General features: G+C 36.1%; 1 protein-coding gene across 6 annotated transcripts; it reads left to right on the top strand.

Moving 5' to 3' along the window:
• The first annotated feature begins 6,368 nt into the window (after positions 1-6,368).
• LOC131165611 (sphingoid long-chain bases kinase 2, mitochondrial) lies at positions 6,369-23,452 on the top strand. 6 transcript variants are annotated; one of them, XM_058123551.1, is made up of 13 exons: positions 6,369-6,827; positions 6,931-7,007; positions 8,120-8,173; positions 8,279-8,338; positions 16,032-16,109; positions 16,229-16,275; positions 16,387-16,427; positions 16,566-16,650; positions 16,744-16,858; positions 17,217-17,339; positions 17,466-17,566; positions 22,777-22,934; positions 23,046-23,452. In XM_058123551.1, the coding sequence occupies exons 1-12, from the start codon at positions 6,668-6,670 to the stop codon at positions 22,904-22,906; spliced, it is 1,071 nt and encodes a 356-aa protein (XP_057979534.1). In that variant the 5' UTR covers positions 6,369-6,667; the 3' UTR covers positions 22,907-22,934; positions 23,046-23,452. The 6 variants fall into 6 exon arrangements, with proteins under 6 accessions (XP_057979534.1, XP_057979533.1, XP_057979536.1 ...); XM_058123550.1 differs by having other exon boundaries at positions 6,393-6,827; positions 22,777-23,452; XM_058123553.1 differs by lacking the exon at positions 16,032-16,109 and having other exon boundaries at positions 6,412-6,827.
• Positions 23,453-23,681: the final 229 nt, after the last annotated feature.

Raw genomic sequence — 23,681 nt, 5'->3', positions numbered from 1 at the left:
TGATAGTTAAGGACATATTAGGTATTTTACAAAATATTTAATTAAAATTTAACCCTGATTACCGCGGTGAACATATGTGAACCCGAGAGGTTCGGTGGCCCGATGCACAATACTGGTCGCTCGAACAAACACACAAGCTTTTGAAATTTTAGTTGGGTTCGGTTGGCTGAGCACAGTACCGGTTGGTTGAGCCAAGACAATTTTCCTCACCTTCGTGAGTTTGGGAGCCTAATGCTTGGTTCGGTTTGCCGAACTATAAAGGCCGGGCGCCCGAGATCATTTATGGACTGGAGGTTCGGTCAGCTAGGGCAAGTAAAAAGGGACTCCATTAAGGTTTAGTCGACCGTTGGTGTTCAGTTCAAACAAGGGACGGTCGCCTGAGTAAAGTCAAAATGTTCACTCTTTACAAGTTCGGTCGACCGAGCCATTTTTGACACTCTAAGGGCGGTCGCCCGAGGCTATTCAAAGTTCAAGTTTAAGTCCTGATTTTGTTTAAAAATCACACCTTTTCACATAGGTATAACTTTTGAGCTATAGGGGATTTGTCATGAAGTGCTTGGGGACTTAAGGTCAGTCTATGACCTAGGCTTCTTAATTGAGCCAAAAATCTAGTGTCGGTCGATCGAAGTTTGTCTATGATCTTTTGATTTCCCTACGGTCTGTCTATGGTCATCATTGAGCTTTCATGCATAACATGCATGCCATGCATTATTACAGACCTAATTAAAAGAAAAATACATTACAAATTAAAAATATAAGTCTTCTTCTTCATCTTTGCTTTACTACCTTCTTGGAATACGCCAGATGATGTGAGCTTTTAAGTTCTATTTTGGCTTCTATTTTTCCTTTCCTTATGTGTGCTAAAATTTAAGCCTACTCACATACTAAATACACACATAAGTAACATGTGCTTTGACAACATCAAAATAGGGATTAGACTAAAAAAGTTACAATTTCACTAAGGAAAACCCTGTGGGACAAAACCTTAACGAAGGAAAAAGAGTATAGTATTCATACTTCCCCAAAAATTACAATCAATTAAGAAATGTCCTTAAGTTGTCGCATTCCAATGTTATGTACATGTTTTTTGAAAATTGAAGTTGGTAATGCTTTTGTGAATAGATCTGCTGAGTTTTCACTTGAACGAATTTTGCAAATGTCAACATCTCCTTTCTTCAGAAGTTCATGAGTGTAAAATAACTTTGGTGAAATATGTTTAATTCTATCACCTTTTATGTACCTATATTTGATTTGTGTAATACATGCTGCATTGTCCTCATACAATATTGTTGGCTTGTCATTCTCCAGTGATAATCCATTTTTCCCTTTAATGTATTGGATTATTGTTCTTAACCATACACATTCACGACTTGCTTCGTGAACTATCAATATTTCTGAATGGTTTGAAGAAGTAGCGGTGATCGTTTGCTTTATAGATTGCCATGAGATAGCAATATCACCACATGTAAAGATATAACCTGTTTGTGATTGAGCTTTGTGAGGATAAGAAAGAAATCTAACATCAGCATATCCTTTCAACACATACTTTACTCCCTTTGGGTAAAACAAACCCATATTAGATGTGCCGCGGAGATAACGAAGAACATGTTTTACTTTATTCCAATGTCTCTGAGTTGGTGTAGAACTAAACCTTGCCAACAAATTTACCGCAAAAGCTATATCTAGTTTAGTGCAATTTGTAAGATACAAGAGTGCTCCTATTACACTAAGATAGGGTACTTCAGGACCAATGATTTCTTTATCATCTTCTTGAGGACGAAAAAGATCATTTTTCACATCAAGTGAATGAACAACCATCAGGGAGCTTAATGGATAAGATTTATCCATATAAAATTGTTTCAAGATTTTTTCTACATAAGATGATTAATGAATAAGAATTCCACTTGTTAAATGTTCAACTTGAAAACCAAGACAAAATTTTGTCTTCCCAAGATCCTTCATTTCAAATTCTTTCATTAAATAGTCAGCAGTCGTTGAGATCTCTTCTGGAGTTCCTACTATGTTTATGTCATCGACATAAACTGTGACTATAGCAAATCCAGAATTTATCTTCTTGATAAAAACACAAGGATAGATAAGATTATTTCATATCCAATTTTCAACAAATATTCACTTAGATGATTGTACCATATTCATCAAGATTGCTTCAATCCATACAAGGATCTTTGTAATTTAACAGAATATATTTGTCGTTGTTTTGGATTATATGCTTCAAGAATTTTAAATCCTTTAGGGATTTTCATATATATGTCATTATCCAATGAGCCATACAAGTAAGCTGTCACTACGTCCATAAGACGAATGTCAAGTCCTTCAGAAACCGTTAAACTAATCAGAAATATGAAAGTAATTGCATCCATAACATGGGAATAGATCTCATCATAATCTATACCAGACCTTTGTGATAAACCTTGTGCTACAAGACGGGCATTGTATCTCACAATTTCATTCATTTCATTTCTTTTACGTATAAAAACCCATTTATACCCAATATGTTTGACATTCTCAGGTGTTTGGACTACTAGTCCAAATACCTTATGTTTGTCTAACGAGTCTAGCTCAGCCTGTATTGCTTCTTTCCATTTTGGCTAATCATTTTGATATCGACATTCTTCTACAGTTTAATTATCATTAATAATTTTTGAAGCAATCGCATATGCAAACACATTGTTAACAACAACTTCATTTCTTCTCCACACATTTTCAAATTTTAATGAGATCTCATAATTTTCTGGTATCGATTGTTGATCTATATTTCTTTTAACCTCTTCTTGAGTGTTAATGACCTCTTTTGGAGTGTCACTTTTATTCATTTCCTTTTTCTTTTGAGGAACAATATCCTTTGCACCAGTTGGTTTACCACGCTTCTGGCACATTTTAGATTCATTAGATGCTATTCTCATTGGGTGTTCTTCAGGAACAATCAATTTAGCAGGAATATTTGCGACCGAAACATGTGATTGAGTGACCCTTTTGGTGTCTGTAAAAACATCTAGCAATTGATTTGCAGCATTCTGCAAATGAATTATTCTTTGAACTTCAAGTTCACATTGATTTGTGCGTGTATCAAGATTAGACAAAGTTAGTGTGTTCTAACAAATTTCTTATGTTTTTAATCCTTTACCTTTTCCTTCCCATAATGACGGGAAAATTGATTCATCAAATTGACAATCTAGAAATCTTGCTCTAAAAAGATCACCTGTTAGTGGTTCAAGATATCTAATGATAGAAGGAGAATCAAACCAACATAAATACCAAGCCGACGCTGTGGTCCCATCTTACTTCTTTGCGCAGGTGCAGTAGGAACATATACCGCACAACCAAAATTCTAAAATGAGATATATTAGGCTGGTGGTCAAACACAAGCTGTGAAGGTGAAACCTTGTGATATGCAGTTGGTCTAATAGCATGACCCCAAGTAGATACAAGAAGAGCTTTGATCGCATAAGCATAGGTCTAGCAATAAATTGTAAATGCTTAATGAAGGATTTCGCTAAACCATTTTGTGTATGAACATGTGCAATAGAATGTTCAACATTTATTTCTATTGATATGCAATAGTCATAAAATGCTTCTGAAGAAAATTCACCTACATTATCTAAACGGACAGTCTGAATGGAATGATCAAGAAAACTTGAACTTAACTTTATTATTTGAGCAAGAAATTTAGCAAAAGAAATATTACGAGTTGAAAGTAGACAAACATGTGTCCATCAAGTGGAAGCATAAATTAAAACCATGAGATATCGAAATGATCCGCAAGATGGATGGATTGGATCACAAATATCTCCTTGTATTCTTTGTAGAAAAGATGGATATTCGAAAGGTAATTTAGATGGAAAAGGTCTAACAAGTAGTTTTCCTTAAGCACAAGAAATACAAAAATAATCACCAGGTAAAAGAACTTTTTGATCCTTTAATGAATGTCCATGTGTATTTTCAATGATTCGTCGTAACATAGTTGAACCAGAATGGCCAAGACAATCATGCCAAAGTATAAAACTTCTAGGCTTGGAGTACTTCCGATGCATAAAATTTGATTCAACCATCCTTAGTTTTGTGAAATATAGGTTAGATGAAAAACGTGAAAATTTTTCTAATATGATCTTATGGTTTGAAACTGTAGATGTAATTAAAAGATATTTTATATCTCCTTCATTTTTGGTTTCAACATGATATTCATTGCGACGTATATCTTTAAAATTTAGTATATTTCTTCGGGATCTACTAGAATACAACGCATTATCAATATACAATTTTGTTCCATTTGGAAACATAATGTGAATTCTTCCAGAGCCCTTTATTACATTTGCAAAGTCAGATATTGTATTAACATTAATTTCAGCTAATGTTAATTGTAAGAAATATTTTTTTTAACATGAAGAATTGTGAGTCGTGCCACTGTCTCTATCAAACACATGTCATTCTCCATTTTATCAAGTTCATTTTGTATGACCTAGTAAATGAAAAATAAAATTTAAGAATTAAGAAAGATAACAAAATATTACCAAGCATATTATATGTAAACTTTCTTTATTTTTTGCCCATTTTGTTTGAGTCTTTTCAGCACATTTGCTTTCAAATTTTGAAGGATGATAATCACGGGTCCAACAATTTTTCCTACCACGACCCTTTTACCACCACGACCTCATCCACGACCTTGAGAAAAAGTTACATTCACTTCAGGGAATGATGTTAAGCCACTTGGACGAGATTGATGTTTTTTCAACAAAAACTCATTATTTTGTTCAGCCACCAGTTAACAAGAAATTACCTCAGAATATTTTGTAAATTTACGCTCTCGATATTGCTGCTGCTGAAGTACATTTGAGGCATGAAAAGTCGAATATGTTTTTTTCTAACATATCATCATCAGTAATTTTTTCTCCACATAACTTCAATTGAGAGCTAATTTTAAACAAGATTGAATTATATTTACTTACAATTTTAAAATATTGCAATTGCTGGTGTATTAAATCATATCGAGCTTTTGGAAGAATTACCCTTTTTTGGTATTTATATCTCTCCTTCAAGTTGTACCAAAGGATTAATGAGTCCTTAATAGTAAGGTACTCAATTTTCAATTCTTCGTGTAAATGGTGTCGAAGGAAAATCATTGCCTTTGCGTGATCTTGCTGGAATGCTTGATTTCCTTCTTCAATTGTACTACCAAGATTTATAGCATTAAGGTGAATTTTAGCATCAAGTACCCATGGTAAATTATTTCTTTCAGAAATATCAAGGGCAACGAATTCAAGTTTTGTGAGGTTTGACATCATAAAGTTACTTTGAAAAACAAATAAAAATTCAAAGTTAGGTAAATATTAAAATGGAAATGTTATTCTCCCATATATTCCAACATAAAAACATTTAGGGACATATACTTAAGATAAGAGATATAGTTAAAACTAAAGTTCTATAGATAACAAATGTTAAAAAAAATAAAATAAGATTCTTATCTTGGAATAATACCAACGAAATTTAAAAGATTCTGCTATACCATTAGAGATTTGATCGTGCTGATAACGTGTTGTAAATGAAATAAAGAGAGAAAAATATAGAAAAGATTAAATTAAAGAAATTTAGAGTTATAAAAATTCAGTTGTTTCTTCAGAAACTAGATGTTGTTAATTATTATTATTTTTTTAATTCATTTTGGTTGTAAAACATGTCCTTATATACGTAAAGATTATATTGGCATTCCAAAAGTCAATCCCATAACGAACCATTATGTGGGCATACCAAAAGTCATAACCTATTTTTAAGATAGTCATCCACATTTATAATATACACGTTTTACAATACTAAATTAATTTTTTCTGTTGGGAGGACTAAACAGTCCAATGTATAAATTATTTGTTCCATATCATTATATGTTTTTACTTATACAGTAAGAGTACTAAATTATGATACGTTACACTTGTTTTATAAATGGTCAATTTCTATAAAATAAGAGCATCCCCAAAAAATTGTGCAAAGATATAATACTTTTATGAAAAAAGTAAATGTATAAAAATTTATATTATTTCATTTAATATGCAATATGATAAGAACAAAATATTCTCTTATGAAATTTGAGAATAATTTTTTTTTTGTGCACGCTATATTTTGGTGCCATAAAAAGAATTTTGTATTGTCATTTAGAATAAATAATGCACATCTTTTTATTAATAAGCTATTAAAACTGATATTATGATAATTTTATTTTGAGAAATAAATATTTCATGCACTTATAACCTAAACATTTCAACCATGAAATAGTTGTGAAAATATTGATATTGTATTTTTTCTAACTTTAATATGACAAAAAATATCAATTTAATTTGGATCACTTGCAATATTATATTAAGATGATGACTCTTTGCTTCGTTGTCACTCCGATGGATTTGACTGTATTCATCCGTGCAAACGCAACATCAACAATGTGAAAACTGAGAGAGGTGGGGAATCGGAGAAGAAATTAGCGGAAGAGTCGAACAAGAAATCACCTCCATCTCCATGTCAAGGGGCCCGCAATATAAGAAAAATCGTCCTTTACTGGTTCATTTCTGAAAAATTTTCTCACTGCGAAGTGCAAAACCCTTAATTTTTTTGAGAGGGCTATCCTTCTTGAAGCCAAAGCTGCAGTCATAAATTGTGTATGTAAATGATATATCACGTAGGCATAGCTGCTGCATCAATGGCGACGCCCTCCGTCTTCAGGGCAGAGCAACCCTTGGCTCCCGATCTCTCTCATGAGAGCTCCATTTTCAGAGGCGCTCCGGCCTCTCACCGCCGCGATCTCGTGTTCGTCGTCAACCCCAGAGGTTCCTCTCCCCGCCCCCCTCCCCCCTCTGAATTTATCTGCGTGTCGGTGGGTAGTCCATCTGTGTTTGTCCTTTTAGTTGGATTTTGCGGCTCTGTGAGCAGGTGCTAATGGTAGGACGGTAAAGGAATGGAAGAAGCTACTGCCATATCTGAGGTCTCAACTCGGTGGAGATTGTAATGTGAGTTGCCGTCTGGCCATTTCTGCTTATTCTTGCTGTTTTGCTGTTCGTTTATACAATTTTTAGGATTTTAAATAATGGGAGCACTTTACATTCTCGTTATCTAGTAAGATTCTTGGCTGGAATTTTGATTGGGCATCCTAGAGCATGATGATATCTCCTCCATTTTATTTATTTATTTGAAAATCTTCATCGTCTTTAGTTTGTTGCTGTTGTTTTGATTCCAATTAAGGGCCGGCATTAGCTGTTAAAATTTTAGTTTACGTGTTCTTGAATATGCATTTCCCTTTTTGGATTAAGTTATGCTGCATTTGATTGCTCATGGAAAAACGAAAGTATTGGTTGACTTGTATTGTGGTTACAATGCTGAAAGATTCAGCCTTGTCCTACTTCATAGAAACCACTAACAATATATTTGAATTATAATATTAATAATATAATAAATATGAACAACTGAAACAAAATAACTTGTCCAGCTGTTAAGACATGAGAAAAGAAAAAAATTATGGCTTTTTTTTTTTTGTGATTGAAGCTCTAATGAACTATAAGTTATTTGTTGACCTGAACTCCTGCCAATTCCTCAATACTAGTTCTAAAATTTCATCATATCTTCTTGGTATTTTGCTTTCTTAGGTGCAACGGTAAAGTTGTCGTCGTGTGACCTGGAGGTCACAGGGTCGAGGCATGGAAACAGCCTCTTGCTAAAACGCAAGGCAAGGCTACATATATAGACCTATCATGGTCCGCCTCTTCCCCAAAACCTGCATACACGGGAGCTTTGTGCACTGGGCTGCCCTTTTTAATACTTCAGGAATTTTGAAAGTACCTAGGCTAGGATCACATATTGAGTTTGATTTGAGTTGTGTACTCTAATTTTATAGCTGACAAATAAGTGGGTAATTAGTAATAACCTCACCCACTCACCACTCAATCCTCACTGCCAAAGAAGGGAAAAATAAGGAGAACATTGTTTGCTGGATTTAAGGAGATTTCTTTTCTTTCTATGAATCATTCTTGATCCAATGATCTGCTTTGGCTTGTGTTATGAGTGTGTGTAGATATGCTTGTTTGGATTTATTCATTAAGTGAAGTTTTCTCTACCTTGTGACCAGATATGCGAATCTTTTACTTCAGGTCCTTCTCATGCAATTGACATAACAAGGGAGGTAGGTATCTCAAGCTTTTGTAGTTCGAGCTTGAACTTAACCTTGCATTGTTCTTGGAAAGATTATAGTATCAGATATGTTTCCTGCTGGGCCAATGGTATGTAGGCTATACGTGAGGGCGCTGATGCTGTGATTGCTGTTGGAGGTGATGGAACTCTTCACGAGGTGAACTTTATTCTCCTTTTGAATGGAATTTAATCTGCTGATGGCAATTGAAGGATTCAGACGTATTTTTCTCCCCCTGTTATGTGCAAGTTTCTTCTAGATCAGTGAAAGTGTGAAACTATTAGTATCTCCAAAGTCAATTTGTCTCATATAGATAAATTCTCAGAGTATATGCATATCATATTGGAAAAGCATAATAATCTCTGGCTGTTGAGGGAATTTCTTATTTTTATTATTATTATTATTATTTAGAAAAAAATTCCCAAGTAAAAAATAAGAATATGAAGGAAACAAATCTGTTCATCAAATATGTAGTCGAGGAAAGGCTCTTATGTTCTATTTGTCCTCTTTGCCCTAAGTGAATCCTCCCTCACACCCCCTCCCCCACGCACACACATACATGGGGCCTTGAAGCTCTACTCATTTAGGAAATTTAAGAAATTGGAAAATTTAAATTTTATTTTATCTATTTTAATTTTCTGTACTTCTGGGAATAAAATATGATTGTTAACTTTTGGAAAGCAAATTCTTGGACTTTCTTATTTATTTTGGGTTGTAACCAATTTTGAATTCGATACTAGAATTGGAATTAAAATTTGAGAAATTAGGGTTTTACTCCTTTGTGCTCCAGATTTGTTCTTGGTATTAGAGCCAGCAGGCCCCCCACCATTGCTGCACCAGCTTCCCGACCATTGATGCCATCAATTTATGTCAATTCAAACCACCCAACTTATCCAATCTCCAACCCCAACTGAACCCTCAAAACATCTCCAAAATAGCTCCCAGATTTTTTATCAGACCAAAACTTGCAGTGCCCACAAATTTTTTTCAAATCAAACAATCAATTGACCCTCAGCCAATGTCCCAAGATTTGTCAATGATGCCATGGCATTGACATCATCACAACAACCAAAGCCTTATCGGCATCTCCATTATCAACTACACCTTGCCATTGTTAGGCCTAGAAGCTGTTGTTGTTGTCCATCTCCATTCTCCAACATCATTGGCCCCTTATCATTGACTTGCAATTGAAACTGCAACCAACATTGTTTAAATTGCGGAGTGATGCCAACTGCTTACCCTTCGTTTTCTGCTGTAAGTGGAGGAAGCAAAGGGATTATAAGTTGTTCCCATAGTAGTTAGAGGCGCAAGGCACGAGGTGAAGGCGTGCGCCTCACGAAGGTGAGGCACACAATTATTAAAATAGTGTACAATGCCTATTTGGGGTAATTGATATATGAACATATGAATATCTAGTAATATTAGAATTTAAAATGCCAAAACATTCAATACCAAAATTGGGAATTTAATGAAATTGCCAGGACGAAGGCCAAAAGCGTCAATAATTAAACATAGTTCAACATCCAGAAGCCATTTAAAATTTAAGACCTGATATCCTAAATGCAAAAACAATGTATAATATATTTCAGAAAAATGTATATCATTAGTATACTGCATTAAATGAAAGATCCTGCATAATTAAAAAAAGTAGCTAAATTTAGAAAAAAATGTTATATATTAGTTATAAACTTGCATTAAATGAAACTACATAATTAATTACATGTAATATTAGAAGAAGAAGCAGCAGGCAGCAGAAAAGAACTGAAAAATAAGAAGCAGAAGAAAAACTGAAGAAGACGAACTGAAGAAGAAGAAGAGCTGCAGAAGAAGAAGAAGAAGAAGAGGAAGAAGAAGAAGCAGAGCTGCAGAAGAAGAAGAAGAAGAAGAAGAAGAAGAAGAAGAAGACTTATTAGTTTGAACTTTGAAGCAGATGAAGCAGATGAACTCATGAAGGCTTGAAGGCTTGAAGACGAGCTCGTGAAGAGCTCTTGTTGGTTCGAAATGTCCACGACAAACTCACGAAGCTCCTGGCGTACTCGCAAAGGGCTCCTGTTGGTTCGAAGGATCGAAGACGAACTCGCGACTGCAGGTTCGAAGGATCAAAGACGAACTCACGACTGCTAGTTCGAAGGGTCGACGATGAACTCACAAAGCTCCTGACGAAATCGCGAAGATGATGTGACAAACTCACAGCTGGTTTGAAGGCTGGAACTTGCGAGGGCTCCTGCTGGTCTGAAACGAAGTCGCGAAGGGTCGTGCTTCTTCGAAATGTCGAATACAAACTCACGGTCCTGGTTCGAAGCTCGAAGATGAGGTCGCGAAGGCTTCTGGCTGGTTGGAAGGCTCGCAGACGAACTCATGCTGCTGGTTCGAAGGATTGCGAAGGCTCCTGCTGGTTCGAATGTGCAAGACGAAGGGTCGTGGGGCTTCGAAGGGCCAAAAGGGGCTAGGGCTCCTGTTCGTTCGAGTCGAATGAGGGCTATGGCTCTGGCTGTGGCTATTTCTCTCGGTTAAAAGACTAAAAATTTACAAGGTGTGACTCACTGCGCCTCGTCTCGCCTCGCATCGTCTCTTGCAGGTCTCCTCGCCCTGCATGGTTTGAGGTGTAAGCCTCTTCACCTCACTGCGCCTTGCGCCTGAGGCGCACTTTTAATTACTATGGTTGTTCCTGTTCGACCTCGTTCATTTCCCATACCTCAATCTCTCCCTTACTGATAGACACGAGTACACGACCCCCTGATCCACTCTGCTTGTCTGATCCACTTACATAAGTATATTTAATAATCCTATACATTTGGTCCATATTCATTTGTTTAACTAAACCTTAAACCCTTTCTGAAGAAAATTCCCTCAACCCTTTAGATTTTCCCAGCTCAATCCATAGAGCCTGGACAATTGATATGCTTCACGGTCTTATCCCAGCTAGATCTGGCAGTTTGAGGATCTGCTGGTTGTTGTTCCTCAGCCTGGGCAGTCAAGGGCTTTTGGTTGCTGCTTCTGGTTTTGTTTTTTATTATCTGTTTCTGGTTTTCTTTTCCTGTTGTTTCTTTTTCTGGTTGTCCCGGACCTCTGGTTTGTGGGACTTCTGTTGTGGTTTCTTTTGTGTTGTCTTTATCTATCTTGCCAACCCCCAAAAAATAAAAGGTCCTAGACTCCAAACTCTCAGGTATTGCCACCTCCTCTCTATTGATCCTTATCCATGTAACCTATGCCCTGCTAACCAAGAAAAATGGTGCCCAAACTGTCAATTTGAACCCATTCAGAGGCATGTCACAGACCTAGAAGGTTGGTGAGATCACATGTAAAGTTTGGACACGACATAAGGGAAGGGATGGGGAAATTGTATATGGCCCATGAACAGAATGCAAGGAAAATTGCAGATCTGAACAACAAATGAATGCTGTCATGGCTTGTTTGGATACCATGGTAAAGCAAAAAGAATTGTGGATGCTAGTGCTGTGTCTAGTTCTGCTAAACTTGCAGCCAAGTGAATGTCAGAAATGACTCCAAATATTTTTGAATATGCTTGTAGGCCAGATTATGCATTAAAGTTCTTTGATGTTATTTCACAGGAGGAGGAGAAGTGAATTGTATGACCAGATCGATCAATTAGAAAATTTTTTATTGATAGAGGTGTCAAGAGCTACTATTTGTCTTAAGAGGGATCAATGATGGGGTGGGGGTAGAATGAAAGGCATTACGTTTCAAAATTTGTTCCTATTAAATATGGTTGGCAAAGTGAACTCTATGCTTTGTTCTCTCACATAGCACAGGAGTTTTTTATGCAAAAAATTTATGAACTTGTTCCAAGATGCAAATTTAAATAGAACGTACAGCGACAGATTATCAGATACATTGGCAGACTATGATCATAATAAAAATGAAGAACCATCACTTTAAGCCTATTGATGAAGCTGTTTCTTAATTGGTCTGCATCATCCTTCTTGGTGTGTCCATGCATAGGCATTGGACTTCCTTTTCGAAGTGGGAATCACTTGTTGACCTAGATCAACAGCCGAAGATGAGATCTTGTGCTGATCTTTCAACTCATAGTCCTATGGAAGGCTATATTTCTCCTGCCACCACTGTTTATCTCAGTTGCCAGAAACCACTAATACCCTAGCCAACCAGGTATTGGTATAGACGTTCCAAAACATGGTACATTTTTCTTCTGATGTGCTAAATGTAAAGATCCAAAGTTTTAGTTCAATAATTTTCAGTTAACATAACTTTTTATTTGGTAAAATTTGGAAATCATCACATTTTAATTCTACTTTTGTCGATCTATTCCATGATAGAAAATCTCTTCTAGATTTAAAAACAGCTCAACATCCTCTCCAAAATATCAAGTGCAATTACACATTTTTCACTAATATATCTAATTAAGTATGCCCCTAATGCTCCACAATTTAGAGCATGTGCTGTACTATGATCCTATTCCTGTTCCACGAACCAAAATGTTCCATGTTCTAGGTAACATTACTTTATCTCCATTAGGGCAATGTATTTACCATGATTGTTCGCATTCAGTTTCAGCAGCAAGGTTTTTGCCCTTGTTCCTCATTCAATGATACCAAGATGTCGCCGTGGGTTTTTCGCTTCTCGTCACCCAAAAGTCAGCCCAAGCTGTGAGGCACCACTCAAGCTCGCTTTACTCCAAGAAGATCAAAATCTTCTTGGCCCTTTGGTACTTTGTGATTTCTGAGGAGTTCGATGTTTCCTACTTTGAGAACCAGAGAGAGTTCAGTTGAAGTTAATTTGATTTTTCAGTAAGTTGTTAGGTAGGTAGGCAGGCAGGGAGGGAAGTTAATCTGTTTTCAATTTTGTTAATTTGGAGATAGTGTGACTTTGTGTGCTGATGTGGATTTGCGCTCTTGGGATTCAGTTCTAGGTTTGTGGCTACATTAATAATTGTAAGCTTGTAACATGTTGCTAAAGAGGCTGTAGCATTTTAAATATTACATGATTTATGATAGTCTTGAGAAATCAATGAGTGTGAAATCTTGTTTATGGCATTATGGGTTATATTCAAGATTTTTATTTTCAATTTTGGATAAAAAAAATAAAATAATGGATGCTAATAGTAAAACATGGATTTCTTATTGGTGGCACTTTTGAAGCTATTAATAGACATAATAATGCAATATTTGGAAATATGGTATTGTATATATAATACATCAGTGACTAGTATGTTTTATTGTGGTGTATAAGGCGCAATATCTGTAATACAATAATCTTATTGAACATATTCAATTAATATAAATAAAATTCTTAAATTAGTGAATATTAGTTGTCATGCAAATACATCTATGATCTATCTTTGACATAAAAAGGTTGAATAAATTGTTGTAGTTAATATTTAAATTCAATTTTGCATAAAAATTTAAATTTTAGAAGTGTGAAAGTTGTCATTTTCATATCCTTCATGTAAGTCTTTATTTTCAATTAAATTGAAGATCTATTAAAAAATTTTGGGTCTGTTTGGTATAGGTTTTGTTAAAAATTTTTTGTTTTCATTTCTGCACAGTGAAAAAGTAGATTATGAAAATTCATTTATTTATGTTGCTAGTTTTCTATTTTTTTGTCGGTTTTGTGCTGTTTGCGGAAAAGTAGAAAACCAGATTTTATGGTTTTTTTGTTGTTTTGGCAACTTATTTCCAAAATATTTTAGTATCAAGTATTAACTTTTTGGATTAAATCATTCATTTTATAAATAATTTTTAATTAAAATAAAAATAAAATGATCTTAAGAGTTTAAAATTTGATGAAAATAAAAATTTCCATAAATTTTTTTAAAATTAAAATTTAATAATAAATTTCATTTACAAAATATTTTTACTAATTTCCATTTGTCTTGTGCAATAAGACTATTCTTGTAAAGTGAATCCTGAAATATAATAATTAAGTCAAATGATTTTAATAATTTTTATTTTAATTATGGTATCATTGTTTCGTATTATTTTATACTTTTTTTATTTTCTCATATTTTTAAATTTGCTATATGATTCAAGGGAAAAAATGAGCATCTGTTTAATCAAGTTTTAATATGTTTTAGTTGTGAAAATATTAACCAAACATGTTGCTTGTTTTCAGTTTTTAAGTTTTCGTTTCTAATTTTTCATTTTCGTAATTTTTGATAGTGATACCGAACGGCCCCTTCAAATTTGCGCTTTGAATCTCAAATTTCATTTCAAGAAAAATTTTGTTCCATAGTCATAAAAAAAAAAAAGAAAAGAAAAGAAAAAAGAATTGCTGAAATTTTGAGATTTTGGTGAATTTATGAATTGTGAAAATCCATTGGAAATTTTGTAAGACAGAAATTGACTACCATGGTTGAAAGCTGAAATTTGGGTAGTTTTGTGGAAATTTAAAATTATGGTTGCATTCTTGGTCTTTGTCCTAGATGCTAGAACTTGCATTGAGTATTGTTTCAAGTTCTTGTTCTTCAAGCCCTGCTTCATCTAATCAACATTGTTGTTTGAGATTGAACTCTTTCATGTGGGAGAGTGATGTGAAACATTGTGGACACAGGGCCATTGGCTAACCAAGAAGCCACACATACCATTTATGAAATTTGAACATTTTAATATTTTTTAGTACTTTTATTGCGAAAACTTCTCTTTATTTTTGGAAAGTAATTTTAGGACTTTCTTTTTTTTTGGATTATGCACCGGGTATCCACGCGTCCGTTTTACGGTCCACGTGACTAATCCTGCGCCCCTTGAAGTTGACCCCACGACTCCAAAGGGAGGGTAAATTCAGGAGTCCAGGGGAGGGTTTGAACACATGACCTCGTGAAAGGCACTCTTGCAACCCGCACTACCACCTGAACCACACCCTGGGGGTTAATTCTAGGACTTTCTTATTTGTATTGGGATTTGACCAATTTTAGGATTCAGTTTTGGAATTGGAATTGAAAGTGAGAATTTAGGGTTTTACTCCTGCTCTGGATTTGTGTCTATCATCACACTGTTATGTGCATGCTTTCACTCTAAAATTGCTAGAGTATTAGCAGGTGAGCTCTATGGAAACATAGTTTTAATTTATAAAGTTTACTAATGACCAAAACTTCGGCAACTTTTGATTTAAGCCTTTGGTCCATGTCTGAACCAATATAAATTTAAGCCTCGTCGTGTCTGTTGAATTGGGGATCTCAAGTGGAATTGACAAACCAAATTTATATTCAGCCTTTTGGCATAGTTTTTGAATTTGAGATTTTGACTTTGTGCCAAATTCCACTGAATTGAGTTGTAAAAACTTATTTACAACTTATAAGGGGGATGGTTAAGAATTAGAATTCTGCACAACAACCACCACTGTCTGGTGTCAATCACTACCCGCCACCATTGCCCACCACTGCTGGTTGTGAGCACTGTGGGTGAGCATTGTTGATTATGTCAGCTGCTCTCACTGACTACAACTGTCAGTAGCCACCACAATTGGCCCCTATCACCTCTGGCCTCCGTTGATCACCACTATTGATGACCACTATCAACCAATATTGCTGGCAAACACTCCAACTGCTGTCGCTGCTCATCAGTGACCATTTCCCTTGACTACCACCTTTTTTTATGTACCAGCCACCACTTCCTAATTGCCCATCATCTGCCCTACATGAGTGAAGAAGAAAATTTGGCATTACAATTCTGGAGTTTGTTGTGCAAACCACTCAAATTAGCATTCATGCTCAATTCCAATTCTGACTTAATTGGAACTAGACTTGCATTCTAAACTCAGTTCCTATTCTGTGAGTTAATGGACCCATGTGAAATTTAGAATCAAGAATTACTGTCTTTATCAGTAGTACTTGATGTATATACTATCTTTCATCCAGTTTGGCTTGGATTAGCAGGTTGTTAATGGCTTCTTCTGGGCTGGAAAACCTGTTAACCATCATGATGAAAAGGTTATTCATTCAACTGCACTTGGTGTAAGTCTTCTCACAATGCTACTATTGTTCTAATTTAAAATAATCTCATGGGTTTACCTTTAGTCTTTATTGCTGAGCTCAGTTTGTCTTAGTGAATATGTAATGCAACTTTCCTACAGCTTATTCCCTTGGGGACTGGATCTGATTTTGCCAGAACCTTTGGCTGGTTAGTCGGTGCTACTCTGATCTGGTTTCTTTTGGTACGAATTTTTGAAGATATTTGATGTGTGCTGCAGATAATTGACTGTCATTTTCTTTTTGTCTTTTTCTGTAACAGGAAAAATGACCCTCATGAAGCCATTGAACGCATAGTCAGAGGTTATTTTCCCTGAACTATTTTTTCTCTTATGTCATGTTCAGTTGAATTCGTCAGCAGAAACTTCCGAATGTAGAGAAACTATAGATTTTTGCTTAGTCCAATGTTCACTTATGACATCTGATAAAGCTGTCTTGCAGGGCTGAGATCACGGATTGATGTTGGTGCTATTACTGGAGAAAGTGGCGAAACTCATTACTTCATCAATGTTGCTGATATTCATTTGTAAAGTGAACTTGGATATTTCATGACTGAGCTTGATCTGAAGCATTTGGTTGTCTTAATAATCTTGTTTCTACATTCTGTGGTATTTTTCAGGAGTGCAAAGGCTGGTTATTATGCTGCAAGATACAAGAAATTTGGAAACTTGTGTTACGTTATTGGTGCTTTGCAGGCCTTCATGGGTCACCAGAACCGGGACCTTAGGATCAAGGTCACTATATCTTGATAATTTTCAAGCATAGTAGTTTGATATCTGCACATTTTATGATGTAATTTCCATTCATCATGATGGTTCTGGTGTATTTGTTTGTCCTTTCTTTTTTATTTTTTAGCAAAAAAAAGAAGAGCATCTGTAAGAGGGTGGGCCTTGGATCAACAGTAAGGTTACTCCTTTGTGACCGTTTGGTCACAGGTTTGAGTCCAAGGAAACAGCCTCTCTGCATAAAAAAGGGGTAAGGCTACGTACACTGTGCCGGCCCTCCCCTTACTTTCGCAATGCGGCCCAGGGATGTCTTTTTTTAAGAGCATATGTATCTGTTCATTCACTTAATACCTCATTGTAAATCTAGGTCAACGATGGTGAGTGGGAAACATGTCCTCAAGTAACAGCCCTTTGCATTGGCAATGCAAAATTCTTTGGTGGGGGCATGAAGATAACCCCAAATGCTAATCCTGGCAGTGGAAATTTTGAGGTGAAATGATATTCTTGTGCTGTCCTCCTAAGTAAATTTTCTAACAATATTTAATATGACACTCTGGCACCTTGCTGTAAATTTGTCTACCATTTTCAATTTTTTTTTTTTTTTCTGGCTCTGCAGGTTGTGATTCTTCAAGACTTCAAATGGTATGACTTTGTCCTAAAACTACACAAGCTGTACAAGGGGACACATTTATCGGTGCAAAATGTAACTTCAAGAAGGTATATTCTTTCTGTGTGGCTTGATGTATGCTGTTCACAGTAGTGTTATCTGGTGGTTCAATGTGCTTACTCTTCTTTGATAATTTGTGATCAATGTTGGCTTTTGAGATACTCAAACTACTAGTCTTTAAAAGCCAATATATGAAATGAGAATGCCGAAGTGGATGAATGGTGTAACATTAGCCCCCCATTTGATTTGTCGAAATAGGGCTGGAATCAAAATTCTGATCCTGATTCCTATTCCCATGTTTGGTTTGCACTTTGCAGAAATGAGGGTGGAATCGCTTTCCTGCGGGAATGGTGATTCCTCTTATAGGCAGGAATCGAAATTGCATTCTTGATTCTTTATTTTAAAGATAATTATAATCTACATTGAATCATAAATTTTCAAAACACAAGTTGATTTTCTTTTAACTGTACCATTTCCGATGAAGATAATAATAATAATAATAACAATAATAATAATCAAACAGCTACAACAAAAAATAGTAATAATATTAATTATCATAAATATAATAAAAATAATAGCAACAGAGTAATAAGAATAATAATTGTTAGAGGTTATTTATGTCTTTTAGTAGTATTATTATTGTGTTAATATGTTAATTAGCGAGAGTTAGTAAGGGAATTATTGTCATTAGAATCTATTTAATTTTTATTATAAATAGAGTAAGAGACCTATCTTCAAGTTAGGTCAATCGTTTTAATCAAAATCTTAACGTGGTATTAGAGCGTGATCCAACTTGAACCCTATTCCTCTTAGCCGTCACTAGAAAAGCCATTCCCGCAGCTGTCCTTCCTAGGTCCACCTCCAACCCTCATTATTTCACAATACCAACCATATACACAAAAACAGAACCCTCCGAAGCCTAACCCCACAAAACCCTGTCGCTAGAGGAGCTCCCATGCGCTGCCACGTGCCAGCCAAATGCCGGCAATGCTGACCCCCGTGCTGGTGTGTGAGTGAATTTCCGGCCACCTTTTTCTTTTTGCTTTTTCCTCTGCCATGTTTTGGTTCCTTCTCTAGACAATATTATAAAGCTATGGGGTCTGTTTTTTTCTTAAAAATCCAACCTTTTTCAACCATGCACTTGCGGTACTTCATTAATCTTTGTTCAGGGTTTGTGAAGGCTTCTTTGTGAGTTGTTTGGAGCAGTGGCAGCATTTGTATGTCCAGTTGTGAGGCTGTGGTAGTGCTATATCCGTCGTTGATTGCTCTTCTTGTTTGACATTGGTGTGGCTGCTGATTTGTGAGGTGTTGGGATGGAATATATGAATCCCAAAAATTTGTTTCCTACATTGCTGCCACAGATAACGACTCAAAAGTTGGATGGAAAGAACCATGTTCAATGGTTTAAAGCTGTTCGGGTTTATTTAGCCGGATTAGGAAAGTCTGACCACGTGCTCCAATTTGATCCCTCTGATGAGAAAAGAAAAGAAGTGTGGGTTCAAGAAGATGCCTTGATTGTTTTCCCTTTATGGAATTTGATGGAGCCACAAATTGCATGGGATGTGTATGCATCTAGATATGTGCAAGGAGATTTGGGATTATGTCAAACTTCTATACTCTAGTAACATTGCACATACGTATGATTTATCTTAGGAGTACTTCAGTTACAACAAGGAAATATGAGTATTGCCGATTATTTTGGAGAGATGAAGCATGTTCATGAGAAGCTTAATGTCGTGCAACCTATAACTGCCGATGTTCGTGAGATGCAGAAGTAGAGGGAGCAGATAACCATCCTTCGTGTTCTAGTGGGCTTGAGGCCCGAATTTGAGGCAAACTGGTCCTAGATACTTAGTAGTGCTAAGCTGCCATCATTTTCTGATGTTTATTCTTGTGTTCTTTTTGCTTCCTTAAGCACTCATTCTTCTGCTCTTGCATCTGGCTTTGAGAGGACAACCTTTGCTACACAGGCTGATTCTAGTTTTCTACCGTACAACTGCAAAAGTTATCAAGGTGGATCGAGCGGTCGTGGTGGTAGAGATGGACGAGGTAGAGGTACTTCTCACAAGTGCACTCACTGTGGATGAAGTAATCATACCATTGAGAATGTTGGGATCTCCACGGTAGATCTTTATGTGTTGCCAATGCAGCCACCACTGACTTCACACCTTCGGGGGCAGCCAATGTGGCCACGACCGACTCCTCACCTTTGTGGCCGAGTGGGGGGAAACGTACTATATCCAAGTTAGAGGAAGAGTATTCCAAGTTCCAGTAGTATCAAGCATCACAACAAGCTTCTCTTCCCATTGCATCTCTTGCCCAAATAGGTAATCCCATCGTATGTCTGTCATCCAGTACTTCTTGTCCTTTTCCTTGGGTCACATGCCACTGATCATATCACAGGTGTACCTAGCTTCTTCTCCACTCTTCAATATCCTGCAAATTTACCTTGTGTTACTCTTGTTAATGGATCCACCATTGCAGTCAAGGGAATTGGGATTGTAAATCCCACTTCTTCTATTTCTCTTCGGTTTTGTATATTTCCAAATTTCCTTTCAATCTTATGTCCATTAGCAAGTTTACTAAATCCTGATTCTGTGAGTATTCAGGATTTGAAGATGAGGAAGACAATTGGTGGAGGGCGTGAAGCTTGTGGACTCTTATCACTTTGAGCCCTTATCTCCTTCTATTGCCTACACTGTTGCTGCCATACCATTCCAAATTCATTGTCGCCTTGGTCATCCTTCATTAGAAAAGTTAAAATATCATGTTCCTAGTTTGAGTTTTGTGTCTAGTCTTGATTGTGAGTCTTGTTAGTTGGAAGAACACCGTTGTGTCCCTTTCACTTCCCGAGTCAATAAACAGGCTCAAGCCATTTTATTTTAATTCATTTTGATGTTTGGGGTCCTAGTAGGGTTGTATCCAAGTTGGGTTTCCGGTATTTTGTAACTTTCGTGGATGATTATTCAAGAATGACTTGGTTATAGTTAATAAAGATCGTTCTGAGTTATTTCATGTATTTTGTGCCTTTTGTTATGAAATAAAGACTCAATTTGGTTTGCCAGTTTGAATACTTCGAAGTGATAATGCTAAAGAGTATTTCGGTGCACAATTCATTGCTTAATGAATCATCACTTAACAAAATGGGGTTGCAGAGAGGAAAAATAGACATATTCTTGAAATCACTCTCACACCTTATTTTACCAAATGCATGTACTTAAAGTGTTTTGGAGTGATGTTGTACTTATTGCTTGTTATCTGATCAACATGACTCCATCCTATATTCTTAATGGTAAAATTTCTTACTCCATTCTCTTTCCTAGTTCACCTTTGTTCTCTCTCCCACCTCGTATATTTTGGTGATTGTTGTTATAGTCTTGTGCTACATTGTTTCTTCGTTTCTATTGATGTTACCTTGAGTCTACACCTAACTACGCCCAATCCCTGAGTGCTTCTGAGCTCAATGAGTCTTTTCCTTTGCCTTATCTTCTAGATTCTACTTTGCTGCCCTTGCCCAACCAACCATCTGAATCTCCATGTAGTTTGAGTCCTTCTCATCGTCCTGATCATCCTAATTTGCAGGTGTATTCACGACGGCAGCTCCAAGGAAGAGAGTCCCCTTTAGCTTCTACTACCACGCCTTTGGTTTCCTTGTCTGATGATCATACTCCCCATGATGTTGATCCTCCTATTGCTGTTCAGAAAGGTAAACAACATGTACTCAACATTCCATTTCCAACTATGTTTGTATGACTCCTTATCATCCTCTTATTATTGTTTTGTTACTGCTCTATCGTCTACTACTCTTCCTAAATCTGTTTTGGAACTTAGCCCATTTTGGGTGGAGGAATGCTATGGTTGAAATGATGAAGGCTTTATATGACAATGACACTTAGGACTTGGTACCTCTTCCTCCTGACAAGTATGTGGTTGGTTGTCGTTGGGTTTACACTGTGAAAGTCAACCCTAATGGTTTTATGGCTCGTCTAGAGGCTTGTCTTGTTGCTAAGGGATATATTCAGGTATATGATTTGGATTATTCTGATATTTTTGTCCAGTTGCCAAATTTACACCTGTTCATCTCCTTGGCCACTACTTGTCACTGGCCTTTACATCAGTTAGATATGAAGAATGCCTTCTAGCATGGTGGCCTTGAGGAGGAGGTTTATATAAAGCAACCACTTGAGTTTGTTGCTTAGGGGGAGTTAGGCTTAGTGTGTTGGCTCAAGAAGGTTCTATATGGTTTAAAATAGTCTCCTAAAGCATGGTTTGGTTGTTTCAGTGCTGTAGTACCTAAGTTTGGTCTTCAACGGTGTGCTGTGGATCATTCTGTGTTTTACCGTCATACTTCATCGGGTAGGATCCTTTTTGTTGTTTATGTGAATGATATTCTTATTATATGTGATGATGATAAAGGTATTCTGAGTCAACTTTTTTTACATACTAAGTTTCAAACTAAAGATTTGGGACCGTTGAAATACTTATTGGGTATAGAAGTGTCTAGATCTCGTATGAGAAATGTTTTGTCGCAAAGGAAGTATGTTTTGAATTTGTTGGATGAAACTAATAATGACAATAATGGCAACAACAATAATGAATCTGTTGGATGAAACTAATAATGACAATAATGACAACAACAATAATATTTGTTATTATAAATATAATAAAAATAATAATAACAAGTGAGATAATAATAAAAAATAAAAATAATAATTATTATATTTTAGGGATAATAATTGTTATAAAAACAATAAAATAGTAATAATAACAACAATAATGAAAAAAATAATAGTAGTTACACTAATAATACTTACTATTATAAAAACAGCAAGTGTATTCTCCTGCTTATTTATGCTGAACAACAATAATGAAAAAAATAATAGTAGTTACACTAATAATACTTACTATTATAAAAACAGCAAGCATATTCTCCTGCTTATTTATGCTGAATTAAGCAGGCATCCTGTGAAGTGGCTTCCCTTTCTAGCAACTGACCATGAGGTTTCTCCATCAATACACTGGCATCTCAACTTGCTGGAATTAGGAATTTGGCCTCCTGCTCATAATTTGTTATTGTTCATTGCTTTCCAATGTGCATTTCTATAAAATTCAAATTAACAGAAGGGACATCCTCAAAACCGAAATGAATGGAGAATAAAGATTCATTTTGCCCAAAAAAGTTGTGATAAAAGCTTTGCTGTTGTTAGAGATGGGTTTTGATGTCTTTTTGCCATTTAAGTTTGTTTTTTCATCTTCGCAGTGTACATTCTATTGAAGTGGAGGAAATTGGAGGCTGTGGCAGCATCTATGTTCAGTCTGACGGGGAACATTTGGGGCACCTTCCAAGGAAGTTCCATATTTTACCTGCCGCTATTGAGATGATTTGCTGATACGAGCTCCCTTAAACATCTACTAACTGTACATGTTTCTTCTACTCATTGTTGAAAGTGATGCATTGATGCGTCTCCCCGTCACCAGTTTTTGGACTTCTTGTGGCTGACTTGGTTTTGGTGGGTGTTCCTGCAACAGGGGAAGCTAAATGACAATGATGCAGCAGCAGTTGCACAGCAGGGGAAATTGGCATGCGTGTATGTGAATGTCAGGGTTGAGAAATAATTTCATGAATGGTGCTATAGCAAATATCTGAGACGTTTTAATGCAACAGATGTTGCAAATTAGAAGCCAGCCTGCAGGGTTCCTCTATGGTTGTAAGCGAATAGTCGTTTGATGCTTTAAGCAGAAATCCTTCATAAATCCACAAATTTGAGTTTACTAATCTATAACTTTGTTTCTTACAAATTTTGGATTGCAATGCTTTGGGTATTGTAACTGTAATTTAGAATTTCTTTATTTTGGCAGGAGATTATTTATTAACTTACAATGGAATCTTGTGCAAGTTTCTCAATATATTGGATGAAGGGAATGTGTTGGTTTGATTGAGTGGATTTTATACTTGACCAAGTGAATCTTTGGTTTTGTTTTTTGTTTTTTCTTTGTTTTGTTTTGTTTTATTTTTTGTGTATGCACTTTTGGTCCCCTCTTGTGCGATGTAGGCTGGAAGTGTTGGAATGCTTTGGCAATTCCATTTAGTGTTAGCAGGCAAGAGTTTGTTAAACACAACCTGCCCACTGGTCCAATTGAAAACCCAGCGACTGAGACCAAATG

This window comes from Malania oleifera, chromosome 10 (assembly GCF_029873635.1).
Source record: "Malania oleifera isolate guangnan ecotype guangnan chromosome 10, ASM2987363v1, whole genome shotgun sequence".
Lineage (NCBI taxonomy): Eukaryota > Viridiplantae > Streptophyta > Magnoliopsida > Santalales > Ximeniaceae > Malania > Malania oleifera.
The sequence above is the reverse complement of the archived record's forward strand: the minus strand, read 5'-3'. Positions and strand labels throughout refer to the sequence as shown.